This window comes from Xiphias gladius, chromosome 3, assembly GCF_016859285.1.
Source record: "Xiphias gladius isolate SHS-SW01 ecotype Sanya breed wild chromosome 3, ASM1685928v1, whole genome shotgun sequence".
In the NCBI taxonomy this organism is placed as follows: Eukaryota; Metazoa; Chordata; class Actinopteri; order Istiophoriformes; family Xiphiidae; genus Xiphias; species Xiphias gladius.
In genome coordinates, this window is record NC_053402.1 from 7,602,766 (window position 1) to 7,620,410 (window position 17,645).

A 17,645-nucleotide genomic window follows, 5' to 3' on the forward strand; every position below is an offset into this window, starting at 1 on the left:
AGATTTTTCATTTTTCATCCACTTGACTTTAGGTACACCTCCACTCTTGCATGTCACTAAAAATAACACCAGCATGTTATTAGTTTCCAAGGAGAAGCAGCTTTGCCCAATTGCCTGAGATGATTAATGAGATATTTGAAAGAGAAAGTGCTAGCAGTTTTACATGACTAATCATATTTAAAGAATAAAGACTGTGACAGAAAATCAGCACACTACTCGTAATTGGACAGTTAAATCATAGGAAAATAGGTGAAACGTGCAGTCACCGTGGAACCTCTCAGATGCTCAAACTGTTACCTCTGATCACTTGATTTAAAGCAGTGAATTAAATTTGAAGAAAAAAAAAACACACTCACCTCCTTCAGCCTCTTACTTCTTAATTTGTCCCCTGTTCCCTCAAGTAAGCGAGGAAGGTGAAAGAAACACCCTGCCCTGCTCCTCTACCTGTTTGCCATTTGTGCTCCCTTTCACCCTTCATCAGATATTGAAAGTGATGGAGGATTTTGGTCATCACACTGACCTCTGCATCCAGTGACACTCAGTCTTTATGATTCGACCCCAGCGGTGAGACAACTGTGAGCATATCACACAGACACAAACAGACGCACACACTCCTCCTCTTTAATCCATCTGTATAAATCCAAAACAGACAACTCTGTTCCATCTGATTTCATTTTGATTCCTAGACTTACTTTGATATATTTCCTTCATTTCGTATCCTCTTCTGGCCCTTCCTCTGATGCTTTCAGCATTTAAAAGCCTCCAGCACTCTGTTTAGATGTGTAAATCGACATGGGCTTGAAATAGTGAATAAATATGGCAGATGAACACTTTTACATGGATAATATTACTTTGCAGCACAATACGTGCACGCTGATTTTCAGTGACAACTATTTGACTCAGGGAGGGGGTGACCCCACAAGAGGGGCCTATAAGGGTGCGTTATTTAGTAACTGCCGTCAATCGCAATCCCTTGACTACAAAGGTTTTATGTTGTTGCCAGAGGAGGTTAATGTGTCACTTTTTAAAAGACATCATATCCTAAACCAGTGGTTCCCAGTCTTTTCTGTATGTTCCCCTACGACCATTAACAGAATAACTCTAGTACCCCTTCATCAACACCACCCATCATGTTCAAAATGTGTTAATTTGTTTTAAAATCTGGATGTTATTTAATGCTATCAAATGTAATGTAACTATAATGTTTTCATACACCTGAACTGTCGGTTTTTAAGTTATTATGGTCGCGTTTGCATTCTAACTACTAATGCTACTAATTTAGCTAACTATTTCAACTGTTTATGCATTACTTTTAGGTATTTTACCATTTTTTCCAATGCTTTTAGCTCTTTCACCTTTTACGCATTACTAGGAATCTTTTTTTTTTAAATTATCCATTACCTTTAGCTATTTCAACCTTTTATCCATTACATTTTGCTGTTTATTTTTTACTCTTAGCTCTGCTAACTTTATTCATTAATCTTTCATGGAATTAACCTTTATGCTAATTATTTCAACCATTTATCCAAAACTTTTAGCTATTTCAACCATTTATGCATTAATTTGAACTATTTGTTTATTACCCACATTTAGCCTTTTAACTAATGTTACAACCTTTCTGCACACTTGCTAGTTTTCATCCTTAAAGTTACTTGCAGAGATAGTTTTTAGGTGTTACAGCGGAATTAATATGTGTATATACAGTATCTATTTTTAAATCAAATCGTATTTTTTATTTATTAAGATTAATTGATGCAACACCACTGTACTCTTTTCACCAGCCCCATAGCAACTGCAAACGTTCCCCAGGTTGAGAATCACTGCCCTAAGCCATTGGAGCAAAATACATTAAATCTTGGTTGATAATATGGAGCCAACAACAGTTTCGTTTGTGAAAAAGAAAAATTTCATGCACAAATTTACACCCTATCACGTAAATGCCACTATATTTAAAATTTTGAGAATCTGCTTTCATCCCTCATGCCCATTGCATTTTCATCATCTTTTTTAACTTCTACTTAAGATAAATCAGACAATTCGGTTTTAACCTTCTATTTTTATATTTCGGCTACTCTAGTTATTTTAAGCCAAATTTTTCACAGCTTGGCAATTTTTTAAGACGTAGAGTGACAGAAACACAGAATCCTTGACCTGGTACAATTAGTTTTAGACTCAAGAGAAAGCAGTCTGAAAAAGTCAGAATGGGGTTATGCACTCCACTCAAACTGAAAAAAAGACAGGAAGAAGAAAGGATGGAGAAAGCTTGCGCAGGTGTATGACACTAAAATAGAGACAGAGATAGCCTATGTGCATACGTGCCATAAAAGGATGACTGAGAATATATGAAAAAAGAGAGGGAGGCAAAGAGTTTGGTAAAAGCAAAAAGGGAAATTGGGGCAGAAAAATATCAAATGAAACTGAGACAAGTGGTTTTATCAGCGCAACAAAAGTAACAAAAATGTGTCAGAAATAAGAAGAGGAGCATACTTGAAGCATTTTTTAAGTGTATTCATAATTCATATACATATTGACAGGTTTCTAATACAGCATGGTTTTGATAGTGTAACTGTCTTCTTCTCAGCTTGATTTTTTTTTTTTTACAAGAATAACAATAAAAAATGATAAAGACAACATCATGTACGACTCACTTTTAAATTTTATGGCAATGCTTCTTGTGAATGGATTTTGCATCTCCCGATCATATCGCTGCTGTGTCACTTAAGAATGAAACCATTCAAAAGTACTTGGTTAGGCCTACTCCCCTCTGGCCAGTACGGTTGGCCAATCACAGCCACTCATATGACACCTTCTCCAAAGTTTTCAGTTCCAAAAATGTTTCATCACTGTCCGAGGGACTGACACCTGTCAGTCAAACATAACTTCCTATGTAGAACATACACACTTGTGCATCCAGTACACCGTTCCACAACAATGAAAACTCTTCAGTGTCCTGTCCTTCATCTTTTTCCAGTTAGCACAGTTAAAGATGGCAGACACGCATTAGTCCATAGTGTTATCTCCTCCACTTACAAGGCTCTGTCCTTCTCTTTGCACATTACAAACATTTTGTACTTGAAAAATAAGACTGTGACCATCTGATTTTTCATGAATACTATCTGTACCGTAAAAACCCCAGTGATGAAAAATAAGAACACTTTTCAAAAGGACCAAAATGGAATCAACGACCCAGATATCGGCATTTTTCAATTTCTCTCTCTCTCTCACACACACACACACACACACACACACACACACACACACACACACACACACACACACACACACACAGACACACAAGCGCACCCACACACACAAGCGCACCCACACACACACAAGAGCACCCACACCCACACACACACACACACACGCACACACACACACTTCTCACTCATACACGTGACTTTTGAAAGGCAACAGATGTCCGTTCTCCAAGGCAATAATGTCTTTGTGGCAAACTCGACCCTGACATTCCAGACATCAGTCTGGCTCCTCCCTCTGCAGGAATGAAAAAAAAAAAATCCAATTTATGTGTTGACTGTATATAAAGTGAGATACATCCATTTCATCTTTATGAGTAAATACTAATGAAGATACAAAATAATAATGAGGACTAAAATAATAATTGAGATTATCCTAATATCATAAGATAAAATATTACTTGTGAGAGGATACAAAATTCTCTCCTTTTCTTTTCTGGGTTTGACACCCAGCTTGCTCCCAATACACATCTTCAAAGCAAACAAAAGAAAACATCGAAAAAAAAAAAAAGGTAAATGATAATACAGATGATGATAAACAAGGGTTTAACACTATGATGATGTCTGAGGAAAATCAAAGTAAGCCTAGGGAGGAAGTTTGTTTCTTTTGTTCTTTAAAGAAAAGTTCCTTTAGTTCCTCTGTCAGTCTTGACATCTCATTTTATTCCACTCTGACCTTTGTAGTTTTTTTTTGTCTTTTTCTCGTAGCTGTGTTCCTCTATGTTGCACGTCCATGTTTTTTCTTTTTTCTGATTTTAAGTGAAGAGCAATAATTCTCTCAGAAAAAAAGGTTTCTTTTCCCATTTGTCTTAAATGTAAATAATGCGGATTCCTGTAGAGAAATTGTACATCCCCTTTTGTTGTTCTCTGTCACAGACGCCAGTCCTGTCCACATTTGGGGCTGCTTCACAAACAAGTTTCGCAGTCTTCTATTGTCTGAACTAACCTAGGAAAGGAAACATAAAAAAAATGGAGGTAAGCATCATTACCGAGGTCCATGCAACTTTCAATTATAGCACAATTTCTTTATTAGAGACAAACTCTGTGAAGACTCTTTTGTGTTGTCTGATAAACAGGCAGATAATCACAGGTTCTATAACTATAATTGCCATGCATGCCGGCCAAAGAAAAGTAAAAGTCCCTTACTGATTATCTGAGTGACCAACAGACTCCACATTGTTTAAAAGTACATGTGCAAGTTGAGGCGTGCACCCAAATTACTCATTTGTTTTTATTTTAGCGAAATTTGAATTTAAATAATTTGAATATATATTTTAATTTGTGAAACTTAATTTTAAAACTAATCACACAGTTGTTATCATAAGGTAAATTTCACTTACATCAGGCATCTATTACTATGTGATTGGTTATAGTCAAGAATAAACAGACATGAAAACATGATGAGGTAAAGAGGAAAAGTTGCTATATCCATAGCACATAATCAGTATTCTGCTGTAATCTTAAACACAAAGAGGAGAGGGGAGATATGGTGTGGTATGTATTTAGTTTCCATGAGAACAGGCTGGACTGAAAGTGAGAGGGAGGCAGTGACAAGGATTGACAGGCAAAGTAAAGCCACTAAGGTGAGGTAGGGAGGATTGCGAGAGCAAGATGATTGTCATTTACAGGAGTCCAAGTACCAGCCAACAAAGAGTAGCTTTTGTGTTACTGTGTGAAATGACTGGAGGTGCATTAATGAGAAAACAAGTCTCCTAGCAAATAATGGAAAAACAGAATTTCCTAGATGAGAATTTATTTGTGGTGACCGGACCTGCTGGATGATGAGGTGGGGTTTTAAGCTAGAGAGTTGGCTGCAAAATAGGATTACATTACACTACATGCTACCATCCAATTAGGAAAGTTGTGTTTCCCCGTCTGTATGATTTCATTTGGATGCACAATTCTGGTATATTTAATCGCATCTTGAAAAGTGTGGAGTTTAAATTCCAAATGTTTTTTAAGAAATAATAATAAACATTTTTTTGGATGTGGTCAGATTTGAAAGGGCGGACTGCCTGAATAATTATAGTATGTGGGGAACACTAAAGAATATTATAAACAAATTAAATGTTGAAACACTTCAAATGACAAACTGGTATTCGAATCGAAACTGAAAAAGAAAAAGAAAAAGAAAAAAAAAAAAAACAAAAAACACAAAAACATACAACTGAGTCTAAACTTACAGCTCCCAGACTCCTGTGTCTCCTCTTCCTCTCCATTTCTCTCAGCCTCTCTCTGACTGCTCCAGATACACTGACTTGGCTGGGCGGATGCTCTGGGTAAACTGAGAGAGAGAGAGAAAGAAAGATAGAAAATTGCTGAGCTTAGTGGTAGTGATTTAAAGAAATTAAGCCTAACAGCTTGGTTGGTGACTGGGTGGTGAGGACGTAGAGCTGCTAATGAAAAAGAGAAAGGATTTTACACCAAATTCCACAAGAACGAAATTTCCACAGAAATAGTATGAAAACCAACCTCTCTTTCTTTACCTTGTGCTTCGGACACCGCAGGGAGAAGTTATCTTCATTCAGAGAGCAATCTGGAAGGAAGAGAGAAACTATCAGTACTGTACAGAGATTGTCACAGAGCTCTTAAACATAATGTTTGTTTTTTACACCAACTCACATTTTAGTGCTTCTGTATTTATTGCATCCACTCACCTGCTTCAATAGCGCACAGGTAGTGATAGCGAAGTGTACACCCTTTACTGTAGCAGCCCAGTGTGGAGCCAACCATCTCACAGTATGAGCAGCTCTGAGCAGAGTTAGATAGAACGGCAAAGAAAAAAATCAATACATCTTAAAACTGTACTAGACAGTTATGAACAGCTAAGGCCCTAGCAAAATGATAATAAACACATGACACTATTAATAATATACAGTAGAGTATACTGTTATGTTATTTCATAACATAAACCATAACATAAAAACCAGCGACATGTCTGTTTATCAGTTAACACCAAATTCACAAACTTTCTTTTAAACGGTTACAGTCAACAAAAGAAATAAGGAGGTGTAAACCTGAACTATCCCAAAACAGGTCAAATAGATAAAGGACACTCACTGTTTCTCTGGCGCCATCTAGTGCCTCCTGCAGGCCATACAGCCTCCCATTGACAAGGTACACTCCACTGGTCCATACTATACATCCTTCATGGACCCACAGCTCCTCTGGGTCCATGGGCATCTGAGGCAGCTGGGCGAGTTGTGCCAAGGGTCCCAGGGAGTCCAAGGCCGGTGGAGGGGGCTGGAAGGGCAGGGATGCCTTACTGTTGGATGGCACCATTCTGGGGGAATCCTCACTAGATTTGTGCCTCCTCTTAAAGCGGGGATGGGAGGTCAGCTTTCTGTGTTGAGGTCGCTGTTGAGCTTCGTCTTCCGGCGGTTGCAGCGGTTTTTGCAGCTGCTGCTGGTCAATCTCAAGGTCTGGCTCTCTCTTAAGCTCAGGGATAGGTCGGATATCTATATTCATGTCCCAGGTTAGAGATGTCGTTTGACTGGTGGTGGTTGACGAGGAAGAAGAGGACGCGGTGTTACTGAGCTTGCCAACAACATGCATCATCATATCCTCTCTACCAGCTGGGGAGGCAGTTCTAACTGGAGTGGTAAGAGATGATGGGTTTGAATTGAGGCTGATGGTATATTCACTCTCAACTGAAGGCTTTGTAAACTGAGCATCTTGTGTTTGTGAGTCTTGGATTGTGCTCAAGGCATTTGAGTTTACGTCTGAATTTGGTCCTGTTTTGTTTGTGCCTGTGGTTGCTTGACATTGTCTGACCTGGGGCTGGTTCTTGGGGAGCTTTGCAGCATATTCAGCCGGATAGTAAGGCCCATAGAGATCTCCAAGGTGTTTGTAATTTGCCCATTTCTGACACAGGCAGCAAAGCAGGCGGCCAGAGTGATTGGTCTCTGTAATCACAGGGCCTGAAACAACATAGCCAGATGAAGGAAGTGCTTTCCCTGACTGAAGTGTAGTTTCCACCTCGTCCGTCTTCCTTTTCTCGGATTCTCTGTCTCGCCTAGATAACTGGGAGGAAAGAGCTGAGGTCAGGAGAGAATCAATTCCACTCCCGCCTGCTTTTCCTCCAAATGCAATACGTTCTCCTTTCATCTTGTCCTCCTCAGCATTTACAATGGTGCACACCGCCCCAATCTCCGGTATTTTTTTTTCCACATGTATGTGTGGAACAAACAGGCCTTTTCTATTTGGATCCAAGAATACTCTGTTTGTGCCAAGACTCCCTCCTGCCTCTAAAGGTGTATCTGGGTCATCTTTGGCCACTGATGGTGCTGCCGCTGCCGCTGCTGCCCCTCTCCTCCTCCTCCTCTGTCGCCCTCTTGCTTCTACCGGCTCGTCTTCATCTTTCACACCTCTGCGTCTCCGTCGCACTGGTTTGACCTCAGTCTCTGGCTGTGTGTCCTCACTCTCAACATCCACTTTTACTACCTGGGTTAAAATTGGGGGGGCCAGCGGGGGAGTGATTTTATTGTCTGACAGTGGGGGTGCTGCAGGGGCTGGTGTGCTGTTGGTAGTCTGCACTGTCTGTGGAGTTGTAGCAGCAGCTACAGCTGGAGTGGGTGGGGCTGGAGGAGCACTCAGAGTTGTGTTCTGTGTCTGGACTTGAGACTGGGCCTGCGCCTGTGTTTGGGCTTGGTTCTGGGCCCGTTTTTGTTTATTCACGCTCCCTACGGGCCTGCCCTTCTTCTTACCAGATGGGAAATAGCCTTTAGGCACAACATTCTCTGGGGGCTTAGAATCTTGCGGTGACAGACTGGACCTCCCAGAGGACATCTGATGTCTGTTCAGCATGTGTCCTTGAGCCTGGCCATGGTGGGGTGGGGTGGTTCCATAGTAGTCACTGCCAGGATAATCATCAAATCCCATGCCAGATTCTTGAAGTTTCTGTCGCAGAAGGTTAGCAGCAGACTGCTCGCCTCTTCTTGTCTCAAGTTGCTGGTAAGTGTTGGTGAAATGTTGAATATCTGACAGCGCAGATGAGGATGGAGGTGGTGAACCCTGGACTGGGCGAGGGAGAGGTGGAGGAGGGGGTAAAGGTCCGAGCAAAGCAAAGTCCTCCTTGTCATCAGCAGCTGATGCCACAGCGGCCCCTAATCCAAAGTCAAAGTCTTGTTGTTTGAGGGCTTGGGACGCCTGATGGGGATCACATGGGTAAGCAGACGGAGGTAAAGGCCCAGTCTCATCAACTCCTCTGAAGGGAATCATGTCATTTAACGAGTGACTTTCATCCATGTAACTATCATCCCCTCCTGCAACCCTTGGGAAATGTGCTAAGTCTTGGTCCTGTGAATCATTAAATGTTGGTATTTCTGAATGAGAGAAGCCGGGGTAATGATTTGACTCATCATCAGCATGGCCTGCTGGCTTTTTAACATTTGGTGTGATTTTCTGCACTATTGCCTCTAGTTTCAAACCTCGTCCTTTCCTGGTGGGCAAAACCTTGCTATTACCACTTGATGGAGACAGAGGTTGTGAATAGGTATTCTCCCCGGGCAGAGGGGAAGAGAGCCTGGGACATGGGATATCTGAACTGGATGAGTCATCTTCATTGTGATGGCTAGGCTCAGACTGAGCCCCAGGGGAGTGATGTGAATTTGTGGCAGCCCTCTGCTGAGACGTATCCTGGAGTTGCCTTTTGGCAGGAATAGGAGAGATAAAAGAACGAACTCTCCTTCTCAATATTAGTGGATTTGTGTCTCCAGAACCCCCAGCTTTAGTCTGACGCTGCACCTGTGGCACAGTGGAGTTCATGTCAGCAGGAGGCTTAGTGGAGCTGGATGGAGGAGGTGGGCAGAGATGTTTGGCTTCCTCTGCGGCTCCTCTGGAGACCTCAGGTTCCAGAGCATTTTGGCCATGAGTCATTTGTGGAGGAGCAGGGCCTTGTGAAGCTACTGGAGCAGGAGGAGGAGGAGGAGGTGGGGGAGGCGGTTGTGTTCTGTAGTAAGAGTCTCCCTCTATCCTTCTAGGGCCTTCTCTTCCAGGGTGCGTTGACTCCCACATTTTCATATCAAAGTATGTGCTTTGATGATGGAGCAAAGTTTTGCTTGCGTGTTGATCACCGGGCATGTCAGTTTGGGAGAGCATCCTCTGTCTCTGATCGGATTGGCTGACCTTATGTCTTCCTGGAGAAGAACCAGGCTGCATCATCATCTCCTTAGATGGCCTGTTCATTGCTTTTACCCACTCACTCATTTCATGCGGGTGATGGGGGAGGCCACGAGGGTGAGGATACATATGAAGCTTATTTGTGGATTGAGCCTGGGGGGATAAGTTGTGGTATGGATGGTGGGAGGGAAAATGGGGGTTACTGCGTGGCATTATATTGCCTTCTCTTGTATCTCCATATCGATATCCAGGAAAACTGCTTCCACTGCCAGTTGATAAATCAACACCATGAAGATAGGACTGATGCCTTGAGGGTGAAGATAAAGGATTAGTGCTCATAGAGTGAGAAGGCAAGGGGGAAATATCTACATTACCTCGCCTATAGGGGTCAGCATTCATTACAACAGATGAATGAACAGACTTAGGATGATACTCCACATCTGCCTCAATAGCTCCACCACTGCCATGATGAACAGTTTGTAAATTTACAGTGTCTGGGCCAGCGTCTTTTGATGGTGTTTCCATTTTCACCACTTGTTTCTCTCCCGTACCCTTTTTACTCAGATCATTGGCTGCTGCTGGAGAGGAAAATGGCTGTTGAATCACAGAAGCTCCACTCTGACACTTCTCCCGTTCTCTCTCTCTGTCACTTTCCCTGTCCCTCTCTGGTGTGCTGCGTCGGTTTGGCGACACATCACAGATGACAGAGCGCCGCTCTGATGGGGCTAATATGGAGGCTGATGATTTTTGAGACTCAGTTTGACCAATGCTGCCTGCTAGCGGCTCTGGCTCTTGCAAAAGGAGCTCCTGCACAGCAGAGGATGGAGTGGACATGTTAGATAAGACTTTTCTCTGTGGCAGAGAATAATCAGCTAAGTTTATATGTTTGGGTGGAGGTTGCTGAGACTCTGTAGCCTGTGGTAAATGACTGTGGGACACACCCACTTCAGGTTTTTCAGCATTTTGCAAAATCTTAGCATTGGACACTTCTGACTTCACTAAAGGTTGAGGATCTGTGGTGAAATCAGGCTCGCTCCCATGCCTCAGGTTTGGATGTGAGGGCTTTGCAGAGCTGCTCATTTGGGCAGAATGAGCCGAGGCCTCAGTTACTCCACTCTGTATCCTCAAATTTTCAGTCATGCCATACGGGTGTCTGCTTTGAAACTGCTGTTGAACTTGAAGGTGGGCAGGAAATGCCTGCTCTGGTCTGCCATAACGTCTATCTAAATTGTAACCTTGAAGAACCTCTTGTAAAAGGCTGGGAAATTGCTGCATCTGTGAACAATCCTCGTGAACTTTACCTCCTGCTCCTTGCCCTCTCTTCACCAAAACCTCTGCTAGAGAACCAGCATCTTTTGGATGCACAGGGCCATAACCAGTTTGTGATTGTTGGTATCCTAAGTATCTGGAATTTGATTCCGTTGCACTCGCAGCGCCAGCCCTCCCTCTCTTCTTCACTGACAAATCTGAGCCATATGTTGATTCTGTGTAACCATATTTATGGGGTCCAGACTGCGGAGGATTTTGAGGCCGTCCAAAATTTGATTTTTGGTGATGGGATGAATATAGACTCAGATCAACTCCTTCCTCCCCATTATGACTGCTTGATTCTCTTAAGTAAGAGTGTGACTGTTTCTCTTCAATACAGTTGTCTTTGGGGTGCTTGCTTTTTTCAGTGTGACTTCCCTCAGATCGAGCTGAAACAATCACACCAACACTACTGGTACTTTGTTGTTCTTCAGGTGTGTGCTTTTCTTCCTTCTCATTATTGTTTAATCTGGATGCACTGTGCAACCTATTCTCTTTGTCCTGACCATTTTGTGTATTGACTTCTCCATCTCGTTGCATTTGGCTACTACCTTTCTCTGTTTTCTCAACTTTGCCTTCACTTTCATTTTTGATGACTTCATTTTTAATTTCTGTTGTCTTCTTGTGGCCACCTCTGTTATCATCATATGTTAAACCAGTCTCTGAGACACAATTTGGCTGGGGAGGAGGAATACTGGAGGAGGTGGATGAGGGGGATGAGGAAACTGGAGGTGTTGAATGTGAAATTGGACCAGACTCTGATGACTGACATCCAAAGGATGGAGATGATGACGATGAAGGAACGCGAGATTCATTTGCCTTTGTTTCGGAAACACTTGGTTCTTTTGATGGTGAATCAGAACTGACTGTTTTAACATTTGATGCTTGTCCCGTCTGTGGTTGGGTTTGATTCTTAGGTGGCAGGTGATAGCTTGCCGTTTCAGATCCACTGCTTGCACCACTCATCTGCCTCACTCTCCCATGTTCCCCCTCAGAAAACTGTTCCTCACGCTCCACCTTGGTCCCTGATGAGCCTCCAACTGACGTCAATGAGGAGTCTTCATCAGCACCAGCATCTAAGCTGGCACCATCACCGCTCCCCACTGCACTTCCATCTTTGACTGTACTAGTACTTGAGGCTGCACTTGCATTTCGACTCCTTGGTTGTGATGGGGGCACGCCATGTGTTGCCTGTTGCATCTGCCCGCCATCTTTCTTCTTCTGTGAAAGCACTGTATCAGTGAGGAGCATGTGCTGAACTGTGTTTGGTAAATTGGCAACTTGTGAGCTCAAGGCATTAAGACTATTCAGGCCAGCATCCTGCATTTTATCAAGTGGAGAAGATGAAAAAACAGAAGAGCCTTCCTCTCTGGATCCAATTCCTGCGCCTAGACACATTTTGTTGCGGCCTGTTGGAGGAAGACTGCTCCCTCCAACTGAACTCATGCTGTGAGCTTTATGACTGCCACTGCTACCACAACTACTAATGCTGCTATTTGAGTTGGGTGTGGGACTTAACTGAGGCATGGTCTGTAGTAATCTGCCATGACCATGGCTGCTACGGGGGTTTGATGTGGGAGGATGTGAGGGACCATGACCTGAGGGGTTTCCATGTGCCTCTGAGACACCCATCAAAGGGGAAGGAGAGGAGCTGCAGCTGGGGGAATGAACTGCTGAGGCAGCTGGAGAAGGGTTGGATATCGGGCTAAAGTTTTGGTTGATTTGGGTTTGCTGAGCATTGGGATGCATTGGGGATTTGGCTATTTCTTGAGATGCTGCTTGAGGTATACTGGGATTGGAGGCTTGATGATGTTTAGCGTATACAGACCCTGGAGACGGGCCCTGGTGCTGCATCTTGAGAGAGTTGTCGTAACCTACCCCTAAATTGTGCTGTGAGTTGTGGTGCTGTAGTGTGGCCTGCTTGTGAAGAGAATGTGTCTGTGGGGAAAATCCAGGATAATTTGAAGCATGGTAACTCTGTTGAACATTCTCCATTGGCCCTACATTGTTAGCAGCAACTGAACTGGAGATTGAGTTTGAACTGGAGTTGACACTGGGAGAACTGTTGACTTTGGGATCAAACACAGTGCTAGCAGCCCCGTCGAGATATCTCTGTGGAGGGGGGCTGTACATTCCTGATGACCCCGTGGATGCTCCACCCTGTGGGGAGAAGTGTGGGTACTGTGGGGTCATTCTGTGCCCAGAGTGTGGATAACTCCTATGCTGCTGTCCATGGTGGACAGCTGGGAAGGTTTGCCCATGCTGGCGGTGCTGCATCTGAGAACCTGGAACTGACTGCATTGCAGGGTTCTGACTCATATTGTACTGATGAGTAGGAGAGAACGCTCCGGTACCAGCACCTCCACCTGACCCAGCACTGGAGCCATAGTCTACTGGATATGGTGACATCAGGCCAGATGATGGAGCAGAGCCAGATCCAGCATGCCGGTACTGGTGAGGTATATGTCCATCGATATTAGGGTACCCAAAACCTGCCGCATAACCCATACCTCCCCTTCTGTGCCTGTCTTTCCCACCCATTGAAAAATAATAATCCATGGCATCCTTCCTGTAAGGGTTGTTACTGTTGCCACTGTGAATGTTACCCTGTGTTGGTGGGGGCTCCACAGATCCTCTGTTTCTAGCACTGTAAGCAAGCATGTGGCTCGCTTGACTGGGGTGGTGATGGCCTCTGTGTAGGCTCTGTTGTTGCATCCCTGCATAATCGTCTGTCATCCTTGGGGAAATCTGGGTTTCTGCTGGCTGAGGGGGATACGGAGGTCCCCCTCCACCCCTCCCACTGAACCCATGGGGGAGAGAGGTGGGAACTGGACTGTTAGAAAAATTCTGCATTGTTTTTTCCAAGTTTGGATTAAAAACGGAAATATCTGTCAGTGTCTATATCAGGGAATGTTTCTGATCAGAAACTGGAAGGCTTATGGAATTAACCATAAATGACAACGAGAGAGTCTATGGCCTGGCAGTAAAACAAGGAAATACTTTTGAAATCCACCAAAGAGCTGAAGCAGAGGGATATATATCGCAGATGCTGTAATCACTTTTTTGTAGCAGAAAGTTTTAGGGAGGGTGAACAGATGATGATTTTATCATTATATAAAAAGCCCAAATGCTAAAAATCTGTTTTCTTCAACGTGATGGTTGTTTTCACTTAAAAAAGGTTCACGTAATAGCTGGTTCTTAAAAAACTGAATTTTTAAAAGAAAAAAAAAATTATGTAGTGAAGCAGGTTTCTACTGCAGAAAAATACAAGATTAGAAGTGTGCAGTCATTCCTATGAAGCTGAAACGGTTTGGCACTGAGCAAGCAATATATCCTGGACAACTGACACACCACCATGCGAGATGTTCAACCCCAAATGTCTTTACATGTATACAGTCCAATATAATAACAGCTCAAGCAAGCAGAGCTTGTTAGGATTAAATTGAGTTATGATCCATCTTGTGCAAAAAAAGTAAAATAAAATAAATTAAAAAAATCTCAGTAAAACCATCGAGACTGTGTTCCGTCACAGAAATCCTTCAGTTCGTCAAAATGTATGACCTGACTCACACCTGTGTGAGACAAAAACTGCAGTAACAGAATCAAGAGGTCTGAATACAGACCCTCATTAAACACTCCCAGAGGCAAACACTCCATTGATATTATCATCAGCTTGTGGATGTAGAGTGTAATACTTTTTGAGATGTTTTTTTTCTTGGTCATTCCCTTTCAAATACTGTTTTCTTTTCAGTTTTTTGCTACTGCATGCATTCATTTAGACTGTAGAGATCTTTGGTCCCTATTTAGTAATCTTTCTTTCCTTGATTCTGTGTTCAGATTCTTCTTGGTGCTCTCCTGTATCTTCAGCATGCAGCCGTCTTACCTTTGTTTTTTCCTGTCAACCATTATTTAATTCTACCTAGTTCCATGGCAACAATTTTCCAAAAGGAGGGTAATCCATTTATTCCACTTAAAGTTCAGTCAATTCAAGCTCCGTTTTTCTGTTTTTCTTCAGTATTTCCATGCAGATAAGTTCATTTTCCAGGAGTTGCTGACCAGAAGACTTCACAGCTCTGCAAATACAAAAGATGAATCAAAAAAGTTAGCACGCAAAAATTAAAAGGTAACAGTTGTGTACCATACCTTGTGCTAAAGCCCGGTTGTTATAATTAAATAATTATCAATGGAAATGAACTGTGGTTTTTCGGATTATTTTTATCCATCAATTTAATTTAAGAAAAAAAAAATCTGTGGTAAATGTGATATATTTACTAATGCGGGTTCAAACTAAAGTAATGAAATTAGTTTTTGAGCCTTTGTTTAGGCCTTCTGTGACTAAGATTATTTCATTTATAATTTGCTGAAGCTGTGCTCATTGAAAAAGAAAAAAAATCTAGGATCTAAGGATCAGATATTACATCAGTATTTTCCATGAAGTGGACTTATCTTTAGTAGTTCACCAAAATAATCAGACGGGTCTAGCACAAATATATTAACTGAACCAATAACGATGTTAACATTACTTCCTTGTTTCATATACTATCCATTCAGCTCCTTACTTAAAAGGCTTGCTGGCCTCATCTCAACACTCATATTTTAATATGCACTGTGGGTACAGCCTTTACAGTGGTTGAAGCTTTTACAATACATGCCTAAGCTGTCTCTTCTGACTGATAACAAACAGGGTTGGTGGAGAGAAAAGTGGGTTAGCAGAAGCATGCAATTAGGGCAACAAAGTAACATAGACAAAGTCACAAACACTACTTCACATGTAAACAAACAACTTTGTGGAGCCAAGACAGAAGCAGTCCATCTTCCACCCATTTACAGTCAGACTAAACAACATTAGCTTTAGGGTATTTAACTTGTTTTAATGGGCTTTAATTATTACGGGTGACACTTAAAGGGATGACTCCAGCTTTATGGGGTCAGTAACCATAACTGCCATGTGTGACACAGGCCTCTATTGTCTGCTTCAAATACACTGTAAAATGGCTAATGACCCTGAAACAACTTTGGGTGACTCATAGTGTAGACTTAAACTGAGCTGCACTGTTCATGATCGAAATTATTAATCTAACTGGTATTATTTATTATTAATCATGTGTCAAATTATCATTGGTGTGAACCTATTTTCACCACTGTAATGTATGGTTTTTCAGCACGGAGAAAGTGATGAGCAGTTGAATGAAGAACTTGGGGGGGGGCAGGACCAGGGGAGGCTACAAAACAAACTGGTCATGCCTTGTGAATCAAATGGGAGTCAAACAGACTGCATTATCAAACAGGTCTATGTCTGAGTGTCACATTTGAGGGTCAAAGCTATCGTACGTGCGTGATGCTTTTGAAACTGGTAAAGTTAGAAGGACACCATTAATCTCCACCCGTCTATTAGCCCACATCTTGATTACTAATTAATCACAGCAGCTCAATGTGCACGACCAGGCAGCAGCATTCACAATACACACAACAGTGCAGCATTAATGAAAATTGACTCAATGCAGTCAGCAAGTCAGTCAGTTGCATAGCTGCCTAACTGATAAGAGCATACGCAACGCTTTTTGCAGATTATGATCAAACGCCAGCTCTGTTATATTTGGTTTATCGTCTCAGACTGTCATTAACACAACACTGGTTTCTCCACAACAGTCTTAGCATCCACATTAGCCAGTAGCAAGGTATACGCATTACAATTAGCTTTGTAGTGCTGCCTCTTTTAGCTTTGTAAGGTTAGCGTTAGCAAAAATACCTCACATACTGCAAATTAAATATGCCAGTTAGTCGCCTATGCTGGGAGCTAGCTAAGCTATAACCAATAGTTAGCAATTTAGCAAGCCAGCTAATTTGCTTTTATTACATTTTAACAAGCATTTGAAGACGTGCATAAGCCGATAGTTACAGCGGGCTAAAGGCACAGGGCAGGCAAGCAGCGTTTAGCTACAAAAGAGAGGTGATTAGGTGCAGATGTTCCCCCCCCTCAGAAATTCAGTGGGACTGTGAGTAAATGGAGTAGCTAGCATAAATAACGTATACTAGCAAGAGGTCTGGTCTGGGTACTGCATCAGAAAATTATAATCACGCAGCCTGACATTTTCCTTAAATAAACAGAGCTAGCGTTTGCCAGGGAGAGGCAAGTCAGTCAGAGACAGGCTAGCTAACACACTCTGTAGGCATACCTGAAAACGTAGCAACACAAGGCCGCTCGAAGAGTGTGAGGCAGTTCTGTGACAATCCCGCTGCTGTGGCAGGAAACCCCAGTCTAGAGTCGACTGCTCCGCCGCTTTTCCCTCAACCTTTTGAGTCCAGACGACCCCGACCAGCGGCGGCGAAGTCGGGGGGCCCGTCACGACACTCAGATCAGGGGCCTTTCTTCCGATTCCCCCTTTTTTCTTTTGTCCTCACCTCCAAAAATGATGAGAGCAGAGCACAATCGGGGTGCCTGTAGGTCCCGTAACCATTGAGGTCCATACACCCCCGCCCCCTCCCCTCTTGTTCCCTCGCCTCTCTCTCCCTCTTTCACACACCGCTTAGGTGATTCCACCTCTCTCGAACTAAAATTAAACACATTTTCATCACACGAGCCTCCACTAACACATGAAAATCTCAAACGTCAGTTTCCGTCACTAAACTGCATTTGCATGCCTTCATCAGTAGCTCGACCTCTTCGTTTTCCTGTTAGACTACTGTTTTTTTTTCTTGCAACAGAAAGACCGCCTTGAAAATGCATACACACTCATATTCCTGCACCCCCTCCCTCATCTCTCTCCATCACATCCCTCCATCTCCCCTCCCTCTATGAAGCTTTGCTATTTCACTGATTTTCAGCTATTTACACCATAAAATTCTAAGATTATACTAATGTTACAGATGCAATTTTGAATGTCTGGGCTGAGCGTTTTGACACAGCTCCTTTGTTCTTATTTTATCTCAAGTGACAGTGAATTAGGGTAGCCTAATGAA

The 17,645-nt window shown here is 42.7% G+C and overlaps 1 protein-coding gene across 3 annotated transcripts; it reads right to left on the minus strand.

Annotated features, from left to right (window-relative positions):
• Positions 1-3,308: 3,308 nt before the first annotated feature.
• On the minus strand, positions 3,309-17,139 carry tcf20 (transcription factor 20). 3 transcript variants are annotated; one of them, XM_040116717.1, is made up of 6 exons: positions 16,862-17,139; positions 6,318-14,758; positions 5,915-6,008; positions 5,744-5,793; positions 5,441-5,541; positions 3,309-4,203 (listed from the first exon to the last, which is right to left on the minus strand). In XM_040116717.1, exons 2-5 carry the CDS (start codon positions 13,536-13,538, stop codon positions 5,482-5,484), a joined length of 7,425 nt encoding a protein of 2,474 aa, XP_039972651.1. In that variant the 5' UTR covers positions 13,539-14,758; positions 16,862-17,139; the 3' UTR covers positions 3,309-4,203; positions 5,441-5,481. The 3 variants fall into 3 exon arrangements, with proteins under 3 accessions (XP_039972651.1, XP_039972635.1, XP_039972642.1); XM_040116701.1 differs by having other exon boundaries at positions 5,730-5,793; XM_040116708.1 differs by lacking the exon at positions 16,862-17,139 and adding an exon at positions 15,245-15,328 and having other exon boundaries at positions 5,730-5,793.
• Between the last annotated feature and the right edge of the window lie 506 nt (positions 17,140-17,645).